The following is a 27,857-nucleotide window of genomic DNA, read 5'->3' on the forward strand; positions in this document are numbered from 1 at the left end:
AAAATCAGCTGGGCGTGTGGTGCATTCCTGCAATCCCAGCTACTCAGGTGGCTGAGGCAGGAGAATTGCTTGAACCCAGGAGGCGGAGGTTGCAGTGAGCCTAGATCGCACCATTGCACTCTAGCTTGGGCAATAGGGATGAAACTCCATCTCAGAAGAGAAAAGAAAAAAAGACCTTATCCTGTTATACAAATCCTCTCAATGCAATCCATATATAATAAACATGTAACTAGATCTCCCAATGTGTAAAATCATTTCAGGTAGAACAGAATTAAAGTGAAAAGCCAAGTCTTTGGAATTAACAGACAAAGATCAAATAATGGTCCTCATGGCCTTAAGAATTTACCTAACTTTTTTTTATAATCAATTTTCTTATATATGAATTGGAAACATAATTCCTATCTCACAAACACATTCTAAGATTTTAAGGAGATACTAATGAAGTACATCATCTGTCATTTTTAACAGGTAGTGGTAGTGATTTACACAGCACATTATGATCTGTTCTTGTATGCTCTGTTCCATTCTGTATTCTTGACCTGGTTGTATTCTTTCTGAGCTCCAGATCCATATATCTAAGTATATCCTTTTGCATTTTACAAGAGTGCATGCAATACAATGTATCCAAGACTGAATTTCTGATTTTATCATACCACTAAACTCACAAATGTGGCCCTATTCTTGTGTTCGCGACTGACATCACCATCATGGTCCAAGTCTGATAATAGAAATGGCATTGTCACTTTCTTCCCTACTGCAACAGAAGCCCAGCTGTTTGTCTCCCATTTTCTCTACTTCTAAAATACATTTCTTCACTAAGTGAGAAGAATCTTTTAAAGACACAAATCAAACCATGCCACCATCTTTCTTGAATTATTCAATATCTTTCCTTGGCTTCCAGGTTACAGAAAAATAATTTGTAACAAAGTTTAAAGGTCATTCATGGCTCCTCTCTACCCTATTTTATAACATTTCCCCTTGTGATCAGAATCTCAGTCACATCATCCATCTTTCTATATACAAATAAAATCATATAGTTTGAACTCACCTCTGGTTACTTTTAATCAACCAAATGCTGTAAAATGCATTTGTATCGCTACATGTTAAGCAGTAGTTGATTCTTTTCATTTCTGTGTAATATTCTATTCTTTGACTATACCATAATTTATCAATTCTACTGTTGATAAGCATTTAAGTGGCTACCAGTCTGAGGTTTTTATGATTATTGCTGTCATAAGCATTTCTATACATGTCTTTGGATATACACATGCATGTGTTTCTGAATATCTAAAAATGTAATTGCTAGGTAATAGATTTATCATGTATCCAGCTTTTGTGGATACTATTAAATGTTTTCCAAAGGGGTTATACTATTGTACACTCTCACCAACAGAGTTTGAGTTTCTATTGATCCATATTATTACCAAAATTTGAACTGTCAGTCTTATCTCTTCTCATCTCTTTTTTCCTCTTTTTTCTCTTCCCTTCCCCTCTCTATTTCTTTTCTCTCCTCTTCTCTTCTTTCCTCTCTTCCCTTCCCTTTCTCTTTCTCTTCCCTATCCCTTATCCTCTCCTCTCCCCTCCTTTTTTCTCCTCTCCTCTCCATTATTTATTTTTCCTTCTTCTCCTCCATCCATTCCATCCTCTCTCTTCCCCTCTTCCTTCCTTCCTTTCTCCATTTCTTCCTCCTCCTCTTTCCCTCAATCCTTCCTTTTGGATATGCTCATTGGTGTGTATTTGTCTGCCATTGTGGCATTATTTGAATTCAGAAAAGAGTGAAAAACTACTGGGATCTTCATTCCTGGGTCTAATTACACATTTTTTTTTTTTAAGAACACAGTTGTAAAAATGTTCTATACTAGCATATTCCCAGGAACTTCATTAAATTTAATCTGGCTGAATATAGTAAATCTACTTTGCACTTTGCATTCTTTCTTTAGTCATACCATAATTTTAAACATTCAAAATATTTGTATATAATATTTGATTTTATCTTTCATTAAAATGTTACCCTTAAAATTCATGTTTCCAGAACCTATTTCAATAACTGGTAAATAAACACCATCCATTTTTTAAATATTCTTTTAATGGATATTTATTTCAATATCATAAAAAATTAGAGTTTTATTATAGGAAGAATTTACCAAAAGAAGGAGGAAGCAAGCAAGTTTAAACTGCAGCAATAGATTTGTCCATTCCAATCTCTTAAAATTCTCTTGGAGACAGAAATCCCTAGAGGCAAAGAAGAACTTTATATTGAGTCAACTTGTTAAAACATCTGCTTTTGGATAAGTTTTCTTAGTATAAAGTGACAGAAACAAATAAGTTAAACTCTAAGATACATTCCACTATATTAGACTAAAACACTTCTGCATAAGTGAAACTAGGAGGATATTTTTAGAAACAACTGCTGAAAGAGATGCGGTGGGGAGATATGTAGAGGAGAACAGGGTTTCTGAGTCAAGACACACATGACAGAACAGCCAATCTCAGGGCAAGTTAAGGGAACAGTGGAATGAAGGTTCATTTTTCATTCTCACAAGCTAATGAAACCCTGCTTATCTTAAACCAACCTGCTCACTGGAGCAGGGAGGACAGGACCAGCATAAAAGGGAGGGCAGAGCCAGCTGTTGCTTACACTTGCTTCTGACATAACGGTGTTCACCAGCAACCTCAAACAGACACCATGGTGCATCTGACTCCTGAGGAGAAGACTGCTGTCAATGCCCTGTGGGGCAAAGTGAATGTGGATGCAGTTGGTGGTGAGGCCCTGGGCAGGTTGGTATCAAGGTTACAAGACAGTCTCAAGGAGGCAAATGGAAGCTGGACATGTGTAGACAGAGAAGACTCTTGGGTTTCTGATAGGCACTGACTCTCTCTGTCCCTTGGGCTGTTTTCCTACCCTCAGATTACTGGTGGTCTACCCTTGGACCCAGAGGTTCTTTGAGTCCTTTGGGGATCTATCCTCTCCTGATGCTGTTATGGGCAACCCTAAGGTGAAGGCTCATGGCAAGAAGGTGCTAGGTGCCTTTAGTGATGGCCTGGCTCACCTGGACAACCTCAAGGGCACTTTTTCTCAGCTGAGTGAGCTGCACTGTGACAAGCTGCACGTGGATCCTGAGAACTTCAGGGTGAGTCCAGGAGATGCTTCACTTTTCTCTTTTTACTTTCTAATCTTAATTTTGGTTCTTTTACCTACCTGCTCTTCTCCCACATTTTTGTCATTTTACTATATTTTATCATTTAATGCTTCTAAAATTTTGTTAATTTATTTAAATATTCTGCATTTTTTCCTTCCTTACAATCTTGCTATTTTAAATTATTTAATGTCCTGTCTTTCTCTCCCAACCCCCTCCCTTCACTTTTCCTTCTCTAACTACAACTCAAATTATGCATACCAGCTCTCATTTGCTAATTCTGCACTTAGAATAATCCTTTTGTCTCTCCACATGGGTATCGGAGAGGCTCCAACTCAAAGACGAGAGGCATAGAATACTGTTTTAGAGGCTATAAAGCATTTTACAATAAGGAATAATTGGAATTTTATAAATTCTGTAGTAAATGGGATGGAAAGGAAAGTGAATATTTGATTATGAAAGACTAGACAGTTACAAGGGAGGTGGGGCAGAAGTCATTGCTAGGAGACAGCCCATCATCACACTGATTAATCAATTAATTTGTATCTATTAATCTGTTTATAGTAATTAATTTGTATATGTTATATACACATACAAAATTAAAACTAATTTGGAATTAATTTGTATATAGCAGTATACAGCATATATAGTGTATAGGTACATATACAGACTATATGCTAGTTAAGTACATAGAGGGTGTGTGTGTATAGATATATATTATATGTATGCATTCATATATGTACTTATTCATGCTGATGGGAATAACCTGGGGATCAGTTTTGTCTAAGATTTGGGCAGAAAAAAATGGGTGTTGGCTCAGTTTCTCAGAAGCCAATCTTTATTTCTCTGTTAACCATATGCATGTATCTGCCTACCTCTTCTCTGCAGCTCTTGGGCAATGTGCTGGTGTGTGTGCTGGCCCGCAACTTTGGCAAGGAATTCACCCCACAGGTGCAGGCTGCCTATCAGAAGGTGGTGGCTGGTGTGGCTAATGCCCTGGCTCACAAGTACCATTGAGATCCTGGACTGTTTCCTGCTAACCATAAGAAGACCCTATTTCCCTAGATTCTATTTTCTGAACTTGGGAACACAATGCCTACTTCAAGGGTATGGCTTCTGCCTAATAAAGAATGTTCAGCTCAATTTCCTGATTAATTTCACTTATTTCATTTTTTTGTCCAGGTATGTAAGAAGGTTCCTGAGGGTCTACAGATAGGGAGCACTTGTTTATTTTACAAAGAGTACATGGGAAAAGAGAAAAGCAAGGGAACCATACAATGCATTAATGGATGACACTTCTACCTCCAAAGAGCAGAAATTATCAAGAACTTTTGATACAGAGATAATACTGGCACTGCAGAGGCTCCAGGGAAGACCTCAACCCTAAGACGTAGCCTCAAGGGTAATGCTACGATTAAACTCCAACAATTACTGAGAAAATAATGTGCTCAGTTAAAGGCATAGTGATTGCTCAAGACAATGTTACGTTCTCTTTCCTCCTACTTCCTTTGCCTGCACATTGTAGCCCATAATACTATACCCCATCAAGTGTTCCTGCTCCAAGAAATAGCTTCCTTCTCTTACTTGCCCCAGAACATCTCTGTAAAGAATTTCCTCTTATCTTCCCATATTTAAGATTCATTGCTCACGTATTACTTGTGACCTCTCTTGACCCCAGCCACAATAAACTTTTCGATACTACCCAAAAAATCTTTCCAAACTCTCCCCCACATCATTTTTTAAATTTTATATTTTTCTTATTTCATGCACACACACACACTCTGTGCTTTATAAACAATTCTGCCTATTCTCTACCTTCTTACATGCCTACTGTGCCTTATATTAAATTCATCAATGGGCAGCAAGAAAATATTTATTCAAGAAAACAGTGAATGAATGAACGAATGAGTAAATGAGTAAATGAAGGAATGATTATTCCTTGCTTTAGAACTTCTGGAATTAGGGGACAATATTAATAATACCATTGCACAGTGTTTCTTTGTTGTTAACGCTACAACATACAAAGAGGAAGCATGCAGTAAACAACCAAACAGTCATTTCCTTTCTCATAGGTAGTAGTTTTTTTTCTTTGAGCACCATTTTTGCCATAGGTAAAATTAGAAGGATTTTTAGAACTTTCTCAGTTGTATACATTTTTAAAAATCTGTATTATATGCATGTTGATTAATTTTAAACTTACTTGAATACCTAAACAGAATCTGTTGTTTCCTTGTGTTTGAAAGTGCTTTCACAGTAATTCTGTCTGTACTGCCAGAATATACTGACAATGCATTATAGTTAACTGTTTTGATCACAATATTTTGAATTGACTGGCAGCAGAAGCTCTTTTATAGCCATGTGTTTTCCTTAAGTCATTATACATAGTAGGCACTGAGAACTCTTTATATCTGAATAGGATATTTAGGAACCACTGGTTTACATATCAGAAGCAGAGCTACTCAGGGCATTTTGGGGAAGATCACTTTCACATTCCTGAGAATAGGGAAGTTCTCATAAGAGTAAGATATTAAAAGGAGATACTTGTGTGGTATTTGAAAGACAGTAAGAGAGATTGCAGACCTTATGATCTTGATAGGGAAAACAAACTACCTTCCTTTCTCCAAAAGTCAAAAAAAGAGCAAATATAGCTTACTATACCTTCTTCTATTCCTACACCATTAGAAGTAGTCAGTGAATCTAGGCAAGAAGTTGGCCCTAAAAATCCCAATACCAGAGAATTCATGAGAACATCACCTGGATGGGACATGTGCCGAGCACACACAATTACTATATGCTAGGCATTGCTATCTTCATATTGAGGATGAGGAGGACAAGAGATGAAAAAAGACTTGACACCTTGTTGTTACATTAAAATTATTTGTTAGAGTAGAGCTTTTGTAAGAGTCTAGGAGTGTGGGAGCTAAATGATGATACACATGGACACAAAGAAGAGATCAACAGACACCCAGGCCTACTTGAGGGTTGAGGGTGGGAAGAGGGAGACGATGAAAAAGTACCTATTGGGTACTAAGTTCATCACTGAGTGATGAAATAATCTGTACATCAAAACCCAGTGACATGCAATTTACCTATATAACTTGTACATGTACCCCCAAATTTAAAATAAAAGTTAAAACAAAGTATAGGAGTGGAATTAATTCCTCAAGATTTGGCTTTAATTTTATTTGATAATTTATCAAATGGTTGCTTTTCTTTTCTCACTATGGCGTTGCTTTATAAACTATGTTCGATATGTCTGAATGAAAGGGTGTGTGTGTGTGTGTGTGTGTGTGTGTGTGTGTGTGAAAGAGAGGGAGAGAGGAAGGGAAGAGAGGACGTAATAATGTGAATTTGAGTTCATGAAAATTTTTAAATAAAATAATTTAATGTCAGGAGAAGTAAGCATAATAGTCTCCTAAATCATCCATCTCTTGAGCTTCAGAGCAGTCCTCTGAATTAATGCCTACATGTTTGTAAAGGGTGTTCAGACTGAAGCCAAGATTCTACCTCTAAAGAGATGCAGTCTCAAATTTATCTGAAGACTGTACCTCTGCTCTCCATAAATTGACACCTTGGCCCACTTAATGAGGTTAAAAAAAAGCTAATTCTGAATGAAAATCTGAGCCCAGTGGAGGAAATATTAATGAACAAGGTGTAGACTGAAATATAAATTTCTCTGTAATAATTATGCATATACTTTAGGAAAGTTGTGTCTGTGTTGACTTTATTGCTTTTTGGTAAGAAATACAACTTTTTAAAGTGAACTAAACTATCCTATTTCCAAACTATTTTGTGTGTATGCGGTTTGTTTCTATGGGTTCTGGTTTTCTTGGAGCATTTTTATTTCATTTTAATTAATTAATTCTGAGAGATGCTAAGTTGTGTTTACTGAGAGATTGTGTATCTGGGAGAGAAGTCTGTAGCAAGTAGTTAGACTGTGCTTGACCTAGGAACATATACAGTAGATTGCTAAAATGTCTCACTTGGGGAATTTTAGACTAAAAAGTAGAGCATGTATAAAAATACTCTAGTCGAGTGCTGCTTTTGAAACAAATGATAAAACCACACTCCCATAGATGAGTGTCATGATTTTAATGGAGGAAGTTAATATTCATCCTCTAAGTATACTCAGACTAGGGCCATTCTGGTATAAAACATTAGGACTTAAGAAAGATTAATAGACTGGAGTAAAGAAAATGGACCTCTGTCTCTCTCACTGTCTCTTTTTTGAGGACTTTTGTGTGTGTGTGTGTGTGTGTGTGTGTGTGTGTGTGTGTGTTGTGGTCAGTGGGGCTGGAATAAAAGTAGAATAGACCTGCACCTGCTGTGGCATCCATTCACAGAGTAGAAGCAAGCTCACAATAGTGAAGATGTCAGTGAGCTTGAGTAGTTTTTCAGGAACTTTGAATGCTGATTTAGATTTGAAACTGAGGCTCTGATCATAACCAAATGTGCACTATTTATTGCTTCTTGAAACTTATTTTTGCCTGGTATGCCTGGGCTTTTGATGGTCTTAGTATAGCTTGCAGCCTTGTCCCTGCAGGATATTATGGGTAATAGAAAGAAAAGTCTGCATTACACTCTAGTCGCACTAAGTAACTACCATTGGAAAAGCAACCCCTGCCTTGAAGCCAGGATGATGGTATCTGCAGCAGTTGCCAACACAAGAGAAGGATCCATAGTTCATCATTTAAAAAAGAAAACAAAACAGAAAAACTTAGGAAAATTATTTCTGAGCATAAGAAGTTGTAGGGTAAGTCTTTTAGAAGGTGACAATTTCTGCCAATCAGGATTTCAAAGCTGTTGCTTTGACAATTTTAGTCTTTCAGAATACTATAAATATAACCTATATTATAATTTCATAAAGTGTGGATTTTCTTTGACCCGGGATATTTGCAAAAGACATATTCAAACTTCCGCAGAACACTTTATTTCACATATACATGCCTCTTATATCAGAGATGTGAAACAGGGTCTTGAAAACAGTCTGAATCTAAAACAATGCTAATGCTAATACAGGTTTAAATTTAATAAAATAAAATCCAAAATCTAAAAGTCAAGTCAAATCTATATGTTTTAACATTTAAAATATTTTAAAGACGTCTTTTCCCAGGATTCAACATGTGAAATCTTTTCTCAGGGATACATGTGTTCCTAGATCCTCATTGCTTTCATTTTTTACAGAGGAATGAATATAAAAAGAAAATACTTAAATTTTATCTCTCTTACCTCTATAATCATATATAGGCATAATTTTTTAATCTAGGCTCCAGATAGCTATAGAAGAACCAAACACTTTCTGCGTGTGTGAGAATGAGAGTGAGATTTTTTTCACAAGTACCTGATGAGGGTTGAGACAGGTAGAAAAAGTGAGAGATCTTTATTTATTTAGCAATAATAGAGAAAGTATTTAAGAGAATAAAGCAATGGAAATAAGAAATTTGTAAATTTCCTTCTGACTAGAAATAGAGGATTCAGTTTCTTTTGGTTAACCTAAATTTTATTATTTTATTTTATTTTATTTTGTGTAATTGTAGTTTCAGAGTGTTAGAGCTGAAATGAAGAAGTAGGAGAAACATGGAAAGTAAAAGTATAACTTTCCTTACTAAAACGACATGTGTTTCCGGGTAGGGGCAGGATTCAAAATGACTGACAGGGCCCTCAGGGAACACTGAGACCCTACACTGACCTCATAAATGCTTGCTACCTTTGCTGTTTTAATTACATCTTTTAATAGCAGGAAGCAGAACTCTGCACTTCAAAAGTTTTTCCTCACCTGAGGAGTTAATTTAGTACAAGGGGGAAAAAGTAGAGGGGGATGGGAGAAAGGAGATCATGTTGGAAAGCTATAGAGAAAGAAGAGTAAATTTTAGTAAAGGACTTTTAAACAAACAAAATATAAAGAGAAATAGGAACTTGAATCAAGGAAATGATTTTAAAACGCAATATTCTTAGTGGACTAGAGGAAAAAATAATCTGAGCCAAGTAGAAGCCCTTTTCCCTTCCTACCCCTACTTTTTAAGTCACAGAGGCTTTTTGTTCCCCCAGACACTTTTGCAGATTAGTCCAGGCAGAAACAGTTAGATGTCCCCAGTTAACCTCCTATTTGACACCACTGATTACCCCACTGTTAGTCACACTTTGGGCTGTAAGTGACTTTTTATTTATTTGTATTTTTGACTGCATTAAGAGGTCTGTAGTTTTTTATCTCTCATTTCCCAAAACTTAATAAGTAACTGTTGCACAGAGCACATTGATTTGTATTTATTCTATTTTTAGACATAATTTATTAGCATGCATGAGCAAATTAAGAAAAACAACAACAAATGAATGAATGTATATATATGTATATGTATGTGTGTGTATATATATATATATATATATATATTTTTTTTTTTTCTTTTCTTACCAAAAGGTTTTAATCCAAATCAGGAGAAGATATGCTTAGAACTGAGGTAGAGTTTTCATCCATTCTGTCCTGTAAGTATTTTGCATATTCTGGAGACATAGGAAAAGATCCATCTACATATCCCAAAGCTGAATTATGGTAGGCAAAACTCTTCCACTTTTAGTGCATCAATTTCTTATTTGTGTAATAAGAAAATAGGGAAAACGATCTTCAATATGCTTACCAAGCTGTGATTCCAAATATTACGTAAATACACTTGCAAAGGAGGATGTTTTTAGTAGCAATTTGTACTGATGGTATGGGGCCAAGAGATATGTCTTAGAGGGAGGGCTGAGGGTTTGAAGTCCAACTCCTAAGCCAGTGCCAGAAGAGCCAAGGACAGGTATGGCTGTCATCACTTAGACCTCACCCTGTGGAGCCACACCCTAGGGTTGGCCAATCTACTCCCAGGAGCAGGGAGGGCAGGAGCCAGGGCTGGGCATAAAAGTTAGGGCAGAGCCATCTATTGCTTACATTTGCTTCTGACACAACTGTGTTCACTAGCAACCTCAAACAGACACCATGGTGCACCTGACTCCTGAGGAGAAGTCTGCTGTTACTGCCCTGTGGGGCAAGGTGAACGTGGATGAAGTTGGTGGTGAGGCCCTGGGCAGGTTGGTATCAAGGTTACAAGACAGGCTTAAGGAGACAAATAGAAGCTGGGCATGTGGAGACAGAGAAGACTCTTGGGTTTCTGATAGGCCCTGACTCTCTCTGCCTATTGGGCTATTTTCCCACCCTTAGGCTGCTGGTGGTCTACCCTTGGACCCAGAGGTTCTTTGAGTCCTTTGGGGATCTGTCCACTCCTGATGCTGTTATGGGCAACCCTAAGGTGAAGGCTCATGGCAAGAAAGTGCTCGGTGCCTTTAGTGATGGCCTGGCTCACCTGGACAACCTCAAGGGCACCTTTGCCAAGCTGAGTGAGCTGCACTGTGACAAGCTGCACGTGGATCCTGAGAACTTCAGGGTGAGTCTATGGTACCATTGATGTTTTCTTTCCCCTTCTTTTCTATAGTTAAGTTCATGTCATAGGAAGGGGATAAGTATCAGGGTACAGTTTAGAATGGGAAACTGACGAATGATTGCATCAGTGTGGAACTCTCAGGATCATTTTAGTTTCTTTTATTTGCTGTTCATAACAATTGTTTTCTTTTGTTTAATTCTTGCTTTCTTTTTTTTCTTCTCTGCAATTTTTACTATTATCCTTAATGCCTTAACGTTGTGTATAACAAAAGGAAATATCTCTGAGATACATTAAGTAACTTAAAAAAAAAGTTTACACAGTCTGCCTAGTATAATGTACTGCCAAATAGTACATTACTATTTGGAATATATGTGTGCTTATTTGCATATTCATAATCTACCTACTTTATTTTCTTTTATTTTTAATTGATATATAATCATTATACATATATATGGGTTAAAGCATAATGTTTCAATATGTGTACACATATTGACCAAATCAGGGTAATTTTGCATTTGTAATTTTAAAAAATGCTTTCTTGTTTTAATATACTTTTTTGTTTATTTTATTTCTAATACTTTCCCTAATCTCTTTCTTTCAGGGCAATAATCATACAATGTATCATGCCTCTTTGCACCATTCTAAAGAATAACAGTGATAATTTCTGGGTTAAGGCAATAGCAATATTTCTGCATATAAATATTTCTGCATATAAATATAATATTTCTGCCTATAAATTGTAACTGACGTAAGAGGTTTCATATTGCTAATAGCAGCTACAATCCAGCTATCATTCTGCTTTTATTTTATGGTTGGGATAAGGCTGGATTATTGTGAGTCCAAGCTAGGCCCTTTTGCTAATCATGTTCATACCTCTTGTCTCCCTCCCACAGCTCCTGGGCAATGTGCTGGTCTGTGTGCTGGCCCATCACTTTGGCAAAGAATTCACCCCGCAAGTGCAGGCTGCCTATCAGAAAGTGGTGGCTGGTGTGGCTAATGCCCTGGCCCACAAGTACCACTAAGCTCGCTTTCTTGCTGTCCAATTTGTATTATAGGTTCCTTTGTTCCCTAAGTCCAACTACTAAACTGGGGGATATTATGAAGGGCCTTGAGCATCTGGATTCTGCCTAATAAAAAACATTTATTTTCATTGCAATGGTGTATTTAAATTATTTCTGAATATTTTACTAAAAAGGGCATGTGGGAGGTCAGTGCATTTAAAACATAAAGAAATGAAGAGCTAGTTCAAACCTTGGGAAAATACACTATATCTTGAACTCCATGAAAGAATGTGAGGCTGCAAACAGCTAATGCACGTTGGCAACAGCCCCTGATGCCTATGCCTTATTCATCCCTCAGAAAAGGATTCAAGTGGAGGCTTGATTTGGAGGTTAAAGTTTTGCTATGCTATATTTTACATTACTTATTGTTTTAGCTGTCCTCATGAATGTCTTTTCACTATCCATTTTCTTATCCTGCATCTCTCAGCCTTGACTCCACTCAGTTCTCTTGCTTAGAGATATTACCTTTCCCCTAAAGTGTTCCTTCCATGTTTTACGGCCAGATGGTTTCCCTCGCCTGGCCACTCAGTCTTAGTTGTCTCTGTTGTCTTATAGAGGTCTACCTGAAGAATGAAAAACAGGGGTCATGGTTTGACTGTCCTGTGAGCCCTTCTTCCCTGCCTCCCCCACTCACAGTGACCCAGAATCTGCAGTGCTAGTCTCCCGGAACTTTCACTCTTTCACAGTCTGCTTTGGAAGGACTGGGCTTAGTATGAAAATGTAGGACTGAGAAGAATGTGGAAGGGAGCTTTTTGTAGCTTGATATTCACTACTGTCTTATTACCCTGTCATAGGCCCACCCCAAATGGAAGTCCCATTCTTCCTCAGGATGTTTAAGATTAGTATTCAGGAAGAGATTAGAGATCTGCTGTCTCCCTTATCGTGCCCCTTATGGTGCTTCTGGCTCTGCAGTTATTAGCATAGTGTTACCATCAACAACCTTAACTTTATTTTTCTTATTCAATACCTAGGTAGGTAGATGCTAGATTTTGGAAATAAAATATGAGTCTCAAGTGGTCCTTGTCCTCTCTCCCAGTCGAATTCTGAATCTAGTTGGCAAGATTCTGAAATCAAGGCATATAATCAGTAATAAGTGATGATAGAAGGGTATATAGAAGAATTTTATGATATGAGAGGGTGAAACCCTCAAAAGGAAATGAAATTGGACCCTTGTCTTACACCATAAACAAAAATAAATTCAAGTGGGTTAAAGAATTAAACTAAGACCTAAAACCATAAAAATTTTAAAAGAAATCATAAGAAGAAAATTCTAATATTCATGTTGCAGCCATTTTTTGAATTTGATATGAGAAGCAAAGGCAACAAAAGGAAAAATGAAGTGAGGCTACATCAAACTAAAACATTTCCACACAAAAAAGAAAACAATGAACAAATGAAAGGTGACTCATGAAATGGCATATTTGCAAACCAAATATTTCTTATATATTTTGGTTAATATCCAAAATATATAAGAAACTCATATGATTCAATAACAAACAAAAAATTAAAAATAAGAAAATAAAAAAATTAAAAAGAAGGAAATCCTGCCATTTATGGCAGAATTGATGAATCTGGAGGATGTAAAACTAAGGAAAATAAGCCCGACACAAAAAGACAAATACTGCACAACCTTGCTCATATGTGAAACATAAAAAAATCAAACTCATGGAGACAGTAGAGGTATGGTTTCCAGGGGTTGGGGGTGGGAGAATCAGGAAACTCTTATTCAAAGGGTACAAAATTTCAGTTATGTGGGATGAATACATTCTAGATATCTAATGTACAGCATCATGACTGTAGTTAATTGTACTGTAAGTATATTTAAAATTTGCAAAGAGAGTAGATTTTTTTTTTTTTTTTTTTTTTAGATGGAGTTTTGCTCTTGTTGTCCAGGCTGGAGTGCAATGGCAAGATCTTGGCTCACTGCAACCTCCGCCTCCCGGGTTCAAGCAAATCTCCTGCCTCAGCCTTCCAAGTAGCTGGGATTACAAGCATGCGACACCATGCCCAGCTAATTTTGTATTTTTAGTAGAGACGGGGTTTCTCCATGTTGGTCAGGCTGGTCCGCCCGCTTCGGCCACCCAAAGGGCTGGGATTACAGGCGTGAGCCACCGGGCCTGGCCGAGAGTAGATCTTAAAAGTGTTTACCACAAGAAAAAGGTAACTATGTGAGATAACGGGTATGTTAATTAGCTTGATTGTGGTAATCATTTCACAAGGTATACATATATTACAACATCATGTTTTACACCTTAAATATATACAATTTTTATTCGTGAATGATACCTCAATAAAGTTGAAGAATAATAAAAAAGGAAAAAATAGACATTACATGAATCAAAAAACTAAAAAATAAAAAAATGCATCTTGATGATTAGAATTGCATTCTTGATTTTTCAGATACAAATATCCATTTGACTGTTTACTCTTTTCCAAAACAATACAATAAATTTTAGCACTTTATCTTCATTTTCCCCTTCCCAATCTATAATTTTATATATATATATATTTTAGATATTTTGTATAGTTTTACTTCCTAGATTTCCTAGTATTATTATTAAATAGTGAAGAAATGTTTACACTTATTTACAAAATGTTTTACATGCTTTTCTTCACTTCTAACCTTCTCTCTAAGTTTATTCTATTTTTTCTGAGTATCCTTAATATTATCTCTTTCTGCTGGAAATACATTGTTACTTTTGGTTTATCTAAAAATGGCTTCATTTTCTTCATTCTAAAATCATATTAAATTAATATCACTCATGTGTAAGTCAGATAGTGGAATAAATAGAAATCCAAAAACTGAATCTCACTAAAATATAATAATCTGATATATAAAAATATAGCTTTTAAATTTAGCCTGGAAATAAAAAACAAATAGTAATTGAACAGCTAGACTCTTTGGAAAGAGTAAAGTGAAATGCTTAACTGCATACACCACAATCGATTACACTATTAGGTGTGAAGGTAAAATCCAGTCACGAAAAAACTAGAATAAAAATATGGGAAGACATGTATATAATCTCAGAGATAAGAGTGTTTTTTAATTATCAACCCAAAGTAGAAACTATCAAGGAAGAAATAAATTCAGTCAACAATAAAAGCATTTAAGAAGTTATTCTAGGCTGGGAGTGGTGGCTCACACCTGTAATCCCAGCACTTTGGGAGGCCTAGATGGGCAGATCACGACATCAGGAGTTCAATCAGCCTGGCCAACATAGTGAAACCCCGTCTCTACTAAAAATATAAAAAATTAGCCTGGTGTGGTGGCAGGCACGTGTAATCCCAGCAATTTGGGAGGCTGAGGCAGGAGAATCGCTTGATCCTGGGAGGCAGAGGTTGCAGTGAGCCAAGATCGTGCCACTGCATTCCAGCCCAGGTGACAGCATGAGACTCCGTCACAAAAAAAAAAGTGGGGGGGAGGTGGAGCCAAGATGGCTGAATAGGAACAGCTCCAGTCTACAGCTCCCAGAGTGAGTGACGCAGAAGACGGGTGATTTCTGCATTTCCAACTGAGGTACCGGGTTCATCTCACTGGGGAGTGCCAGACAGTGGGTGCAGGACAGTAGGTGCAGTGCACTGTGCGTGAGCTGAAGCAGGGCAGGGCATCACCTCACCCAGGAAATGCAAGGGGTCAGGGAATTCCCTTTCCTAGTCAAAGAAAGGGGTGACAGATGGCACCTGGAAAATCGGGTCACTCCCACCCTAATATTGCACTCTTCCAACGGGCTTAACAAACAGCACACCAGGAGATTATATCCCGCACCTGGCTCAGAAGGTCCTATGCCCACGGAGCCTTGCTCATTGCTAGCACAGCAGTCTGAGATCAAAGGGCAAGGTGGCAGTGAGGCTGGGGGAGGGGTGCCCACCATTGCCCAGGCTTGAGCAGGTAAACAAAGCGGCCTGGAAGCTCGAACTGGGTGGAGCCCACCACAGCTCAAGGAGGCATGCCTGCCTCTGTAGGCTCCACCTCTAGGGGCAGGGCACAAACAAAAGACAGCAATAAGCTCTGCAGACTTAAATGTCCCTGTCTGACAGCTTTGAAGAGAGTAGTGGTTCTCCCAGCACATAGCTTGAGATCTGAGAATGGGCAGACTGCCTCCTCAAGTGGGTCCCTGACCCCTGAGTAGCCTAACTGGGAGGCACCCCCCATTAGGGGTGGACTGACACCTCACACAGCTGGGTATTCCTCTGAGACAAAACCTCCAGAGGAACGATCAGGCAGCAGCATTTGCGGTTTACCAATATCCGCTGTTCTGCAGGCACCGCTGCTGATACCCAGGAAAACAGTGTCTGGAGTGGAACTCCAGTAAACTCCAACAGACCTGCAGCTGAGGGTCCTGACTGTTAGAAGGAAAACTAACAAACAGAAAGGACATCCACACCAAAAACCCATGAGTACATCACCATCATCAAAGACCAAAGGTAGATAAAACCACAAAGATGGGGTAAAAACAGAGCAGAAAAACTGGAAACTCTAAAAATGAGAGTGCCTCTCCTCCTCCAAAGGAATGCAGCTCCTCACCAGCAACAGAACAAAGCTGGACGGAGAATGACTTTGACGAGTTGAGAGAGGAAGGCTTCAGAAGATCAAACTACTCCAAGCTAAAGGAGGAAGTTCGAACAAATGGCAAAGTAGTTAAAAACTTTGAAAAAAAATAAGATGAATGGATAACTAGAATAACTAATGCACAGAAGTCCTTAAGGGACCTAATGGAGCTGAAAACCAAGGCAGGAGAACTATGTGACGAATGCACAAGCCTCAGTAATCGATGCGATCAACTGGAAGAAAGGGTATCAGTGATGGAAGATCAAATGAATGAAATGAAGTCAGAAGAGAAGTTTAGAGAAAAAAGAATAAAAAGAAACAAAGCCTCCAAGAAATATGGAACTCTGTGAAAAGACCAAATCTACATCTAATTGGTGTACCTGAAAGTGACAGGGAGAATGGAACCAAGTTGGAAAACACTCTGCAGGATATTATCCAGAACTTCCCCAATCTAGCAAGGCAGGCCAACCTTCAGATTCAGGAAATACAGAGAACGCCACAAAGATACTCCTCGAGAAGAGCAACTCCAAGACACATAATTGTCAGATTCACCAAAGTTGAAATGAAGGAAAAAATGTTAAGGGCAGCCAGAGAGAAAGGTCAGGTTACCCACAAAAGGAAGCCCATCAGACTAACAGCTGATCTCTCGGCAGAAACTCTACCGAGCCGAAGAGAGTGGCCAGAAGAGAGTGGGGGCCAATATTCAACATTCTTAAAGAAAAGAATTTTCAACCCAGAATTTCATATCCACCCAAACTAAGCTTCATAAGTGAAGGAAAAATAAAATCCTTTACAGACAAGCAAATGCTGAGAGATTTTGTCACCACCAGGCCTGCCCTAAAAGATCTCCTGAAGGAAGCACTAAACATGGAAAGGAAGAACCAGTATCAGCCACTGCAAAAACATGCCAAATTGTAAAGACCATCAATGCAAGGAAGAAACTGCATCAACTAACGAGCAAAATAACCAGCTAACATCATAATGACAGGATTAAATTCACACATAACAATACTCACCTTAAATGTAAATGGGCTAAATGCTCCAATTAAAAGGCACAGACTGGCAAACTGGATAAAGAGTCAAGACCCATCAGTGTGCTGTATTCAGGAAAACCATCTCACGTGCAGAGACACATGTAGGCTCAAAATAAAGGGATGGAGGAAGATCTACCAAGAAAATGGAAAACAAAAAAAGGCAGGGATTGCAATCCTAGTCTCAGATAAAACAGACTTTAAACCAACAAAGATCAAAAGAGACAAAGAAGGCCATTACATAATGGCAAAGGGATCAATTAAACAAGAAGAACTAACTATCCTAAATATATATGCACCCAATACAGGAGCATCCAGATTCATAAAGCAAGTCCTTAGTGACCTACAAAGAGACTTAGACTCCCACACAATAATAATGGGAGACTTTAACACACAACTGTCAACATCAGACAGATCAATGAGACAGAAAGTTAACAAGGATATCCAGGAATTGAACTCAGCTGTGCACCAAGAAGACCTAATAGACATCTACAGAACTCTCCACCCCAAATCAACAGAATATACATTCTTTTCAGCACCACACCACACCTATTCCAAAATTGACCACATAGTTGGAAGTAAAGCACTCCTCAACAAATGTAAAAGAACAGAAACTATAACAAACTGTCTCTCAGACCACAGTGCAATCCAACTAGAACTCAGGATTAAGAAACTCACTCAATACCGCTCAATTACATGGAAACTGAACAGCCTGCTCTGGAATGACTACTGGGTACATAACGAAATGAAGGCAGAAATAAAGATGTTTTTTGAAATCAACGAGAACAAAGACACAACACACCAGAATTTCTGGGACACATTCAAAGCAGAGTGTAGAGGGAAATTTATAGCACTAAATGCCCACAAGAGAAAGCAGGAAAGATCTAAAATTGACACCCTAACATCACAATTAAAAGAACTAGAGAAGCAAGAGCAAACACATTCAAAAGCTAGCAAAAGGCAAGAAATAAGTAAGATCAGAGCAGAACTGAAGGAGATAGAGACGCAAAAAACCCTTCAAAAAATCAGTGAATCCAGGAACTGGTTTTTTGAAAAGATCAACAAAATTGATAGACCGCTAGCAAGACTAATAAAGAAGAAAAGAGAGAAGAATCAAATAGACACAATAAAAAAATGACAAACGGGATATCACCACCAATCCCACAGAAATACAAACTACCATCAGAGAATACTACAAACACCTCTATGCAAATAAACTAGAAAATCTAGAAGAAATGGATAAATTCATCGACACATACACTCTCCCAAGATTAAACCAGGAAGAAGTTGAATCTCTGAATAGACCAATAACAGGCTCTGAAATTGAGGCAATAATTAATAGCTTACCAACCAAAAAAAGTCCGGGACCACATGGATTCACAGCCGAATTCTGCCAGAGGTACAAGAAGGAGCTGGTACCATTCCTTCTGAAATTATTCCAATCAATAGAAAATGAGGGAATCCTCCCTAACTCATTTTATGAGGCCAGCATCATCCTGATACCAAAGCCGGGCAGAGACACAATAAAAAAAGAGAATTTTACAACAATATCCTTGATGAACATGGATGCAAAAATCCTCAATAAAATACTGGCAAACCAAATCCAGCAGCACATCAAAAAGCTTATCCACCATGATCAAGTGGGCTTCATCCCTGGGATGCAAGGCTGGTTCAACATATGAAAATCAATAAAAATAATCCAGCATATTAACAGAACCAAAGACACAAACCACATGATTATCTCAATTGATGCAGAAAAGGCCTTTGACAAAATTCAACAGCCCTTCATGCTAAAAACTCTCAATAAATTAGGTATTGATGGGATGTATCTCAAAATAATAAGAGCTATCTATGACAAACCCACAGCCAATATCATACTGAATGGACAAAAACTGGAAGCATTCCCTTTGAAAACTGGCACAAGACAGGGATGCCCTCTCTCACCACTCCTATTCAACATAGTGTTGGAAGTTCTGGCCAGGGCAATCAGGCAGGAGAAGGAAATAAAGGGCATTCAATTAAGAAAAGAGGAAGTGAAATTGTCCCTGTTTGCAGATGACATGATTGTATATCTACAAAACCCCATCGTCTCAGCCCAAAATCTCCTTAAGCTGATAAGCAACTTCAGCAAAGTCTCAGGATACAAAATCAATGTGCAAAAATCACAAGCATTCCTATACACCAATAACAGACAAACAGAAAGCCAAATCATGAGTGAACTCTCATTCACAATTGCTTCAAAGAGAATAAAATACCTAGGAATCCAACTTACAAGGGATGTGAAGGACCTCTTCAAGGAGAACTACAAACCACTGCTCAGTGAAATAAAAGAGGATACAAACAAATGGAAGAACATTCCATGCTCATGGGTAGGAAGAATCAACATTGTGAAAATGGCCATACTGCCCAAGGTAATTTACAGATTCAATGCCATCCCCATCAAGCTACCAATGACTTTCTTCACAGAAATGGAAAAAACTACTTTAAAGTTCACATGGAACCAAAAAAAGAGCACGCATCGCCAAGTCAATCCTAAGCCAAAAGAACAAAGCTGGAGGCATCATGCTACCTGACTTCAAACTATACTAAAATGCTACAGTAACTGAAACAGCATGGTACTGGTACCAAAACAGAGATCTAGACCAATGGAACAGAACAGAGCCCTCAGAAATAATGCTGCATATCTACAACTATCTGATCTTTGAAAACCTGACAAAAACAAGAAATGGGGAAAGGATTCCCTATTTAATAAATGGTGCTGGGAAAACTGGCTAGCCATATGTAGAAAGCTGAAACTGGATCCCTTCCTTACACCTTATACAAAAATTAATTCAAGATGGATTAAAGACTTACATGTTAGACCTAAAACCATAAAAACCCTAGAAAAAAACCTCGGCAATACCATTCAGGACATAGGCATGGGCAAGGACTTCATGTCTAAAACACCAAAAGCAAGGCAACAAAAGCCAAAATTGACAAATGGGATCTAATTAAACTAAAGAGCTTCTGCACAGCAAAAGAAACCACCATCAGAGTGAGCAGGCAACCTACAAAATGGGAGAAAATTTTTACAACCTACTCATCTGACAAAGGGCTAATATCCAGAATCTACAACGAACTCCAACAAATTTACAAGAAAAAAATAAACAACCCCATCAAAAAGTGGGCAAAGGATATGAACAGACACTTCTCAAAAGAAGACATTTATGCAGCCAAAAAACACATGAAAAAATGCTCATCATCACTGGCCATCAGAGAAATGCAAATCAAAACCACAATGAGATACCATCTCACACCAGTTAGAATGGCAATCATTAAAAAGTCAGGAAACAACAGGTGCTGGAGAGGATGTGGAGAAATAGGAACACTTTTACACTGTTGGTGGGACTGTAAACTAGTTCAACCATTGTGGAAGTCAGTGTGGCCATTCCTCAGGGATCTAGAACTAGAAATACCATTTGACCCAGCCATCCCATTACTGGGTGTATACTCAAAGGATTATAAATCATGCTGCTATAAAGACACATGCACGCGTATGTTTATTGTGGCACTATTCACAATAACAAAGACTTGGAACCAACCCAAATGTCCAACAATGATAGACTGGATTAAGAAAATGTGGCACATATACACCATGGAATACTATGCAGCCATAAAAAATGGAGAGTTCATGTCCTTTTTAGGGACATGGATGAAGCTGGAAACTATCATTCTCAGCAAACTATCACAAGGACAAAAAACCAAACACCGCATGTTCTCACTCATAGGTGGGAAATGAACAATGAGAACACATGGACACAGGAAGAGGAACATCACACACCGGGGACTGTTATGTGGTGGGGGGCGGGGGGGAGAGGGATAGCACTAGGAGATATACCTAATGCTAAATGACGAGTTAATGGGTGCAGCACACCAACATGGCACGTGTATACATATATAACAAACCTGCACATTGTGCACATGTACCCTAAAACTTAAATAATAATAAAAAAAGTTATCCTATTAAAACTGATCTCACACATCCATAGAGCCATTATCAAGTCTTTCTCTTTGAAATAGACAGAAATTTAGTGTTTTCTCAGTCAATTAACATTCCTTCAAGTAGATCAGTTGTGACAAAATATCAGGCCTTGCTCAACTCTAACCTCAGTCTCTCCATACATTTCTGAGAGTCTTCCTTCTTATTTGTTTATAAGAATTTAGTAAATGGCAATATTGAGAAGTAGAAAATTTTGGAGACTTGTTTTTCATGAACCAGAACAATCTCAAAGCAGCAATACTAAACAGGAGCCAAGCCTAGAATAAAGTTGAATTTCTGTAATCAACAAGCTAGGGGAAAGTCTCCCATTAAGTCAAATATTTGACAACTGGGGAGGTCAAATCAGAAGTGAAATATGATTAAAGATAACAAGAGGTCTGAAAACAATGTGACCAATTAAAATAAAAATAAAGAGCCAAGCTGGGCACAGTGGCTTGCATCTGTAGTCCCAGTAACCCAGGAGGCTGAAGTGAGAGGATCACTTAAGCCCAGGATTTCAGGGCTGCAGTGAGCAATAATGACACCACTGCTCTGTAGCCTTGGTGACTGAGATCCTGTCTCTGAAGAAAAACAAACAAACAAGGAAAAAACAAACAAACACACAGATATTAAAAACATAGAAGTTTTGTTGCGGTGATGATATTCTCCAACAGAGGTCTGAACCCCTTGCAGTGCCTCAGGGCTGTTTCTCCAGTGGATTCTTGGGTTCTTCACATCTTCTCAGCTTTGTGAAAAGATATTCATCCAAAGGTCTCACCTGTCTTCTTCAGACCTTGGATTTTGGACTAGCTTTTTCTATTTCTTGGGATTCTCTAGAGCCATATATTCAGATATAACACAGATATAACCGAAAGAAGCAAAGGAGGCATCACAGAAGGGGCTTTGTATTCTGGGGAGGGGGACATAGAGTTGAGAGAAATACAGGAATTTATAGGACTCTACTCAAAGAGCCCTCAAATAAAGTACGGCTAGTCTTCTTTGCCTAAGACAATGAGCAGTCCAGGAAGTTATCCATTTCTTTTAGATTTTCTAGTTTATGTGCATAGAGATGTTCATAGTAGTTTTTGATGATTATTTGTATTTCTGTGGGGTGAGTGATAATATTCCCTTTTTCATTTCTAACTGTGCTTATTTGGATCTTCTCTCTTGTCTTCTTTATTAGTCTAGCTAGTGATCTACCTTATTAATTTTTTCACAAAACCAGCTCTTGGACTCATTAACCTTTTGAATGGTATTTTGTGTTTTAATATCCTTCAGTTAGCTCTGATCTTGTTTGTTTATTGTCTTCTGCTAGGTTTGGGGTTGGTTTGCTCTTGGTTCTCTGGTTCTTTTAGTTGTGATATTAGGTTGTTAATTTGAGATCTTTAAGATTTTTTGATGTGGGCATTTAGTGTATAAATTTCTCTCTTAACACTGTCTAAGCTGTGTCCCAGAGATTCTGGTATATTGCATCTTTGTTCTCGTTAGTTTCAAAGAACTACTTTATTTTTGCCTTAGTTTTCATTATTTACCCAAAATTCATTCAGGAGCAGGTTGTTTCATTTCCATGTAATTGCATAGTTTTCAGCTATTCATTAGTCTTGAAATATATTTTTATTCCTCTGTGGTCTGAGAGTGATTGATATGATTTTTTTTTTGCATTTGCTGAGGATTGTTTTATGCCCTCCCAAGACTGAACCAGGAAGAAATCGATTTCCTGAAGAGATCAATGATGAGCTCTGAAAATGATTCAGTAACAAATAGCCTATCAAACAAAAAAAGCCCTGGACAATATGATTCACAACCAAATTCTATCAGATGCACAAAGAAGAGTTGGAAAAATTCCTACTGAAGATACTCCAAAAAATTGAGGGAGAGGGATTCAACCCCAGCTCATTTTATGAGGCCAGCATCATCCTGATACCAAAACCTGATAGACACACAACAACAAAAAAGAAAACTTCAGGCCAATATCCTTGAACATTGATGCAAAAATTTTCAATAAAATACTAGCAAACCAAATCCAGCAACACATCACAAAGCTAATCGACCTCAATCAAGTAGGCTTTATACCTGAGAAGCAAGATTGGTTCAGCATACGCAAATTGATAAATGTGATTCATCATATACACAGCACTAAAAACAGAAACCACATGATCATTTCAATATGTGCAAAAAAAGATTTTGATAAAATTCAACATCACTTCATATTAAAACCTCTCAACAAACTAGCTATTTAAGGACACGACCTCAAAATAATATGAGCCATCTATGACAAACCCACAGCCAACATCATACAGAATGGGCAAAACCTGGAAGCATTCTTCTTGAAAACTGGCACAAGACAAGGATGCCCTCTCTCACCACTGCTATTCAGTATAGTACTGGCAGTCCTGGCCAGAGCAATCAGGCAAGAGAAGGAAATACAGGGCATCCAAATAGGAAGAGAGAAAGTCAAAGTATCCCTGTTTTCTATATCTAGAAAATACCATAGTCAAGGCCCAAAAGCTCCTTCAACCGACAACTTCAGCAAAGTTTCAGGATACAAAATCAATGTACAAAAATCACTAGCATTCCCATACATCAACAATAGCCAAGCCAAGAGCCAAATCAGGAAGTCAATCCCATTTACAATTGCCACAAAAAGAATATAATACCTAGGGACATATATAACCAAGGAGTTGAAAGATCTCTACAATGAGAGTTACAAAACACTGCTCAAAGAACTCAGAGCTGATAGAAACAAATGGACAAACTTTCCATGCTCATGGATAAAAAGAATCAATATTGTTAAAATGGCCATACTGCCTAGAGCAATTTACAGTTTCAGTGCTATTCCTATCAAATTACCAGTGACATTCTTCACAGAACTAGAAAAATATATTTTACAGTTCATATGGAACCAAAAAAAAAAGCCCAAATAGCCTAGGAAATCCTAATACTCACAGGTGGGAATTGAAAAATGAGAACACTTAGACACAGGGTGGGGAACATCACACACCGGGGCCTGTCGTGGGGTGGTAGGAGAGGGGAGGGATAACATTAGGAGATATACCTAATGTAAATGACGAGTTAACGAGTGCAGCACACCAACATGGCACATGTATACATATGTAACAAACCGCACAGGTACCGTAGGACTTAGAGTACAAAAAAAAAAAAAAAAAAGAAAGAAAAAAAGAACAAAGAGAACAAAAAAAAAAAAAAGAAAAAAAGAACAAAGCTGCCTAACTTCAAACCATACCACAGGGCTACAGTAACCAAAACAGCATGGTACTGTTACAGAAAAGACACACAGACAAATGGAACAGAATAGAGAGCCCAGAAATAAGACCACATGCCTACAACCATCTGATCTTTGACAAAGCTGATAAAAACAAGCAATGGGGAAAAGACACCCTATTCAACAAGTGGTGTTGGGATAACTGACTAACCGTAGGTAGAAGATTGAAACCAGACCCCGTTCTATATCATATACAAAAATAAACTCAAGATGGATTAAAGACTTAAATGCAAAACCCAAACTATAAAAATGCTGGAAAGCAACCTAGGCAATACCATTCAGGACATAAGCAGGGGCAAAAATTTCATGACAAAGATGCCAAGAGACATTGCAGAAAAAGCAAAAATTGACAAATAGGATCTAATTAAACTAAAAAGTTTCTGCACAGCGAAAGACACTATCAACTGAGTAAAAAAACAACCTATAGAATGGGAGAAAATTTTTGCAAACTATGCATCCAATAAAGGTCTAATATTCAGAATCTATAAGGAACTTAAATGAATCTACAAGAACAAAACAAACAATGCCACAAAAAATGGGTAAAGGACACGAACAGACAGTATTCAAAAGAAGACATAGATGTGGCCACCAAGCATATGAAAAAAGCTCAATGTCACTGATCGTTAGAGAAATGCCAATCAAAACCAAAATGAGATACTATCTCACATCACTTAAAATATCTATAATTAAATAGTCAAAAAATAACAGATGCGGGTAAGGTTGTGGAGAAAAGGGAATGCTTATACACCATTGGTGGTAATATAAATTAGTTCAACCATTGTAGAAAGCAGTGTGGCAATTCCCTAAAGACCTAAAAACAGAAATACCATTTAACCCAACAATCCTATTATTGAGTATATACCTAAAGGAAAATAAACCATTCTATCACAAAGACACATGCACACCTGTGTCCATTGCAGCATATTCACAATAGCAAAGACATAGAATCAACCTGAAGGACCATTAATGGTATACTGATAAAGAACATGTACATATACACCATGGAATACTATGTGGCCATAAAAAAGAATGAGATCATGTCCTTTGCAGGAACACGGATGGAGCCGGACACCATTATCCTTAACAAACTAATGTAAGAACAGAAAACCAAATACTACATGTTATCACTTATAAGTAGGAGCTAAATGATGAGAAAACATGCACACGTAATGGGAACAAAAGACACTGCAGCCTAATTGAGTTTGGAGGGTGGAAACACGGAGAAGAGCAGAAAAAGTAACTATTGAGTACTGGGAGATGAAATAATCTGTACGACAAACCCATGACATGTGTGTAGCTATGTAACAAACCACCATGAGTCTTTAGCAGTTCTTTCCTACCATTTTATTCTTCCTTGCTCCTTTTTCCACCTATTAGTCACATATCTTTTTATAGAGTTATAATCAGCTTGTTTTTAAGTCTATCAAAATGTTGTTTTATGCACATTATGAAAGTAATTTAATGATTCTCTGTCCTTCTTTGTGATTTGATTTTATGCAACAAGCATTTATTGTGTTCCTATATAGTAAATATAAAAACTGTATATATGTTGGAGGTAAAAAATAATGACAATGTAATTTTTGCCCTCAAAATAATGTGAGCAATTTAGTTCTATGGCTCCTATTTGTTAAAGACATTCAGTTACTTCTAACAACCTGAATTCTTAATTTCTTTCTTTCTTTCTCTCTTTTTTTTTCTTTTTGACAGGGTCTCGCTGTGTTGCCCAGGTTGGAATACAGTGGTACAATCTTTGCTCACTGCAATCTCGCCCTCCTTGGCTCAAGATATCCTTCCACCTCAGCCTCCCAAGCAGCTGGGACTACAGGCATGTACCACCATATTCGGCTACTTTTTAAAATTTTTTGTAGAGACAGGGTTTCTCCATGTTGCCCAAGCTGGTCTCCAACTCCTGAGCTCAAATGGTTCCCCCTCCAGCCTCGGCTTGGATTACAGGCGTGAGCCACTGTGCTTGGCCCAGACAACATGAACTGTTACTGTTATTTTCTAATCCTTAGAGGAACTCAAGTCCTATCTTGAAAACTAATTCAGAAGGTACTAACGAGATTAGGAAGTGCCCCAAGAGAGTGCATAGAGGAGAGGGTAGAAGTAAAGCTGGCTTTGCTTTGTTAGCGAAGGAATAAAATGCATTAGAGAGCCAACCTTCTCAGCCTCTGATAGGCCCTGAGCTGGGAGCTGCTAAGCCATCCTGCAGAGCAAGTGGGAGAAACAGAGGGCATTAGGTCAGACTTGGCAGATTCTGCTCCTTTTTCCCTTCCCTTTTCCCCATCCACTTGCTCATTCTGGATGGCAAGATTAGGCTTTATATTTCCCTACCATATTAGCTTGTGCACTTAAAGGAAGTTTAGATAGCCTTGACTCCATGGGGAAAAGGAAAAAGTACATTTAGTGGGGTGTGGGACTGTTGGGTTATTAGATGTCTTGCATTTTTCTCATTCTGTTCCAGTTGAGGCCAGCTTGCTTCCGACTAGAAGAATAACTGTTCTCTTTATACAATTCCTAGTCAAGTAGGGGCAAAAAGTATTTTCATTTATTATTGTTTTTCTGGGATGTAGCCAGGAGCAATTTAAACTTGCTGGAGTGCAATTTCTTCAACTACAAATGAGAACAATAGTAACAGGTCTAAGAACTAATTGTAATAATACAGAACTAAATGTAAATATACAAAGGATAAATTCAAAATCTGGGCACATGCAGGCTGCTATAAGAGAAAACATCTATCACATTATAGGTTGACCAAATGACATTAAATTATAGTGGGGAGGTAAATAGGTTGGCAGTGTGTATTAAAGTTGAACATATGCATATTTTATGACCTAGCAATTTACAGAATATATATACAAAAATGTATAAGAATCTTCATAGCAGCAATTTATATTATAGCCAAAAGGTAGAAGGGACTCAAATATCTATCAACTGTGGAGTCAATAAATACATTGTGGTATATACATAAAATAGAATGACATTCAGCAATGAAAAATCAACTACAGTCATACACTAGTATGAATGCAATTCACAAACATAATATTGAATAAAGTCAGACATAAGCAACACAGAATAATTCAATGTATACACACTTTTAAAAAAAGGGACATGAGTCAATCGTGATAAAAATGAATTATATCAGGATAATTATTAACTTTGGAGACAATGGAATGATAAAGAGTGAGCATATGTTTACTCTTTAATTTCCTATCTTATTAGTTGTTACATGAGTGTGTTCTCCTTCCAAAAGTTAATTCAGCTGTGCATGTATAATTTGTGTACTTTTATATATGCATGCTGTACTTAAAATATTAAAATAAAAACTAAATTTAGAAACTAAACAATGGAAAAAAGTCAGACCAT

The 27,857-nt window shown here is 37.7% G+C and overlaps 2 protein-coding genes across 2 annotated transcripts; both read left to right on the plus strand.

Annotated features, from left to right (window-relative positions):
• The first annotated feature begins 2,586 nt into the window (after positions 1-2,586).
• LOC129008530 (hemoglobin subunit delta) lies at positions 2,587-4,280 on the plus strand. The gene is made up of 3 exons (XM_054440845.2): positions 2,587-2,778; positions 2,909-3,131; positions 4,026-4,280. The coding sequence occupies exons 1-3, from the start codon at positions 2,687-2,689 to the stop codon at positions 4,152-4,154; spliced, it is 444 nt and encodes a 147-aa protein (XP_054296820.1). The 5' UTR covers positions 2,587-2,686; the 3' UTR covers positions 4,155-4,280.
• Positions 4,281-10,046: 5,766 nt separating this feature from the next.
• HBB (hemoglobin subunit beta) lies at positions 10,047-11,705 on the plus strand. Its single transcript, XM_054440830.2, has 3 exons — positions 10,047-10,199; positions 10,330-10,552; positions 11,443-11,705. The coding sequence occupies exons 1-3, from the start codon at positions 10,108-10,110 to the stop codon at positions 11,569-11,571; spliced, it is 444 nt and encodes a 147-aa protein (XP_054296805.1). The 5' UTR covers positions 10,047-10,107; the 3' UTR covers positions 11,572-11,705.
• Positions 11,706-27,857: the final 16,152 nt, after the last annotated feature.

This window comes from Pongo pygmaeus, chromosome 9 (genome assembly GCF_028885625.2).
Source record: "Pongo pygmaeus isolate AG05252 chromosome 9, NHGRI_mPonPyg2-v2.0_pri, whole genome shotgun sequence".
NCBI lineage: Eukaryota > Metazoa > Chordata > Mammalia > Primates > Hominidae > Pongo > Pongo pygmaeus.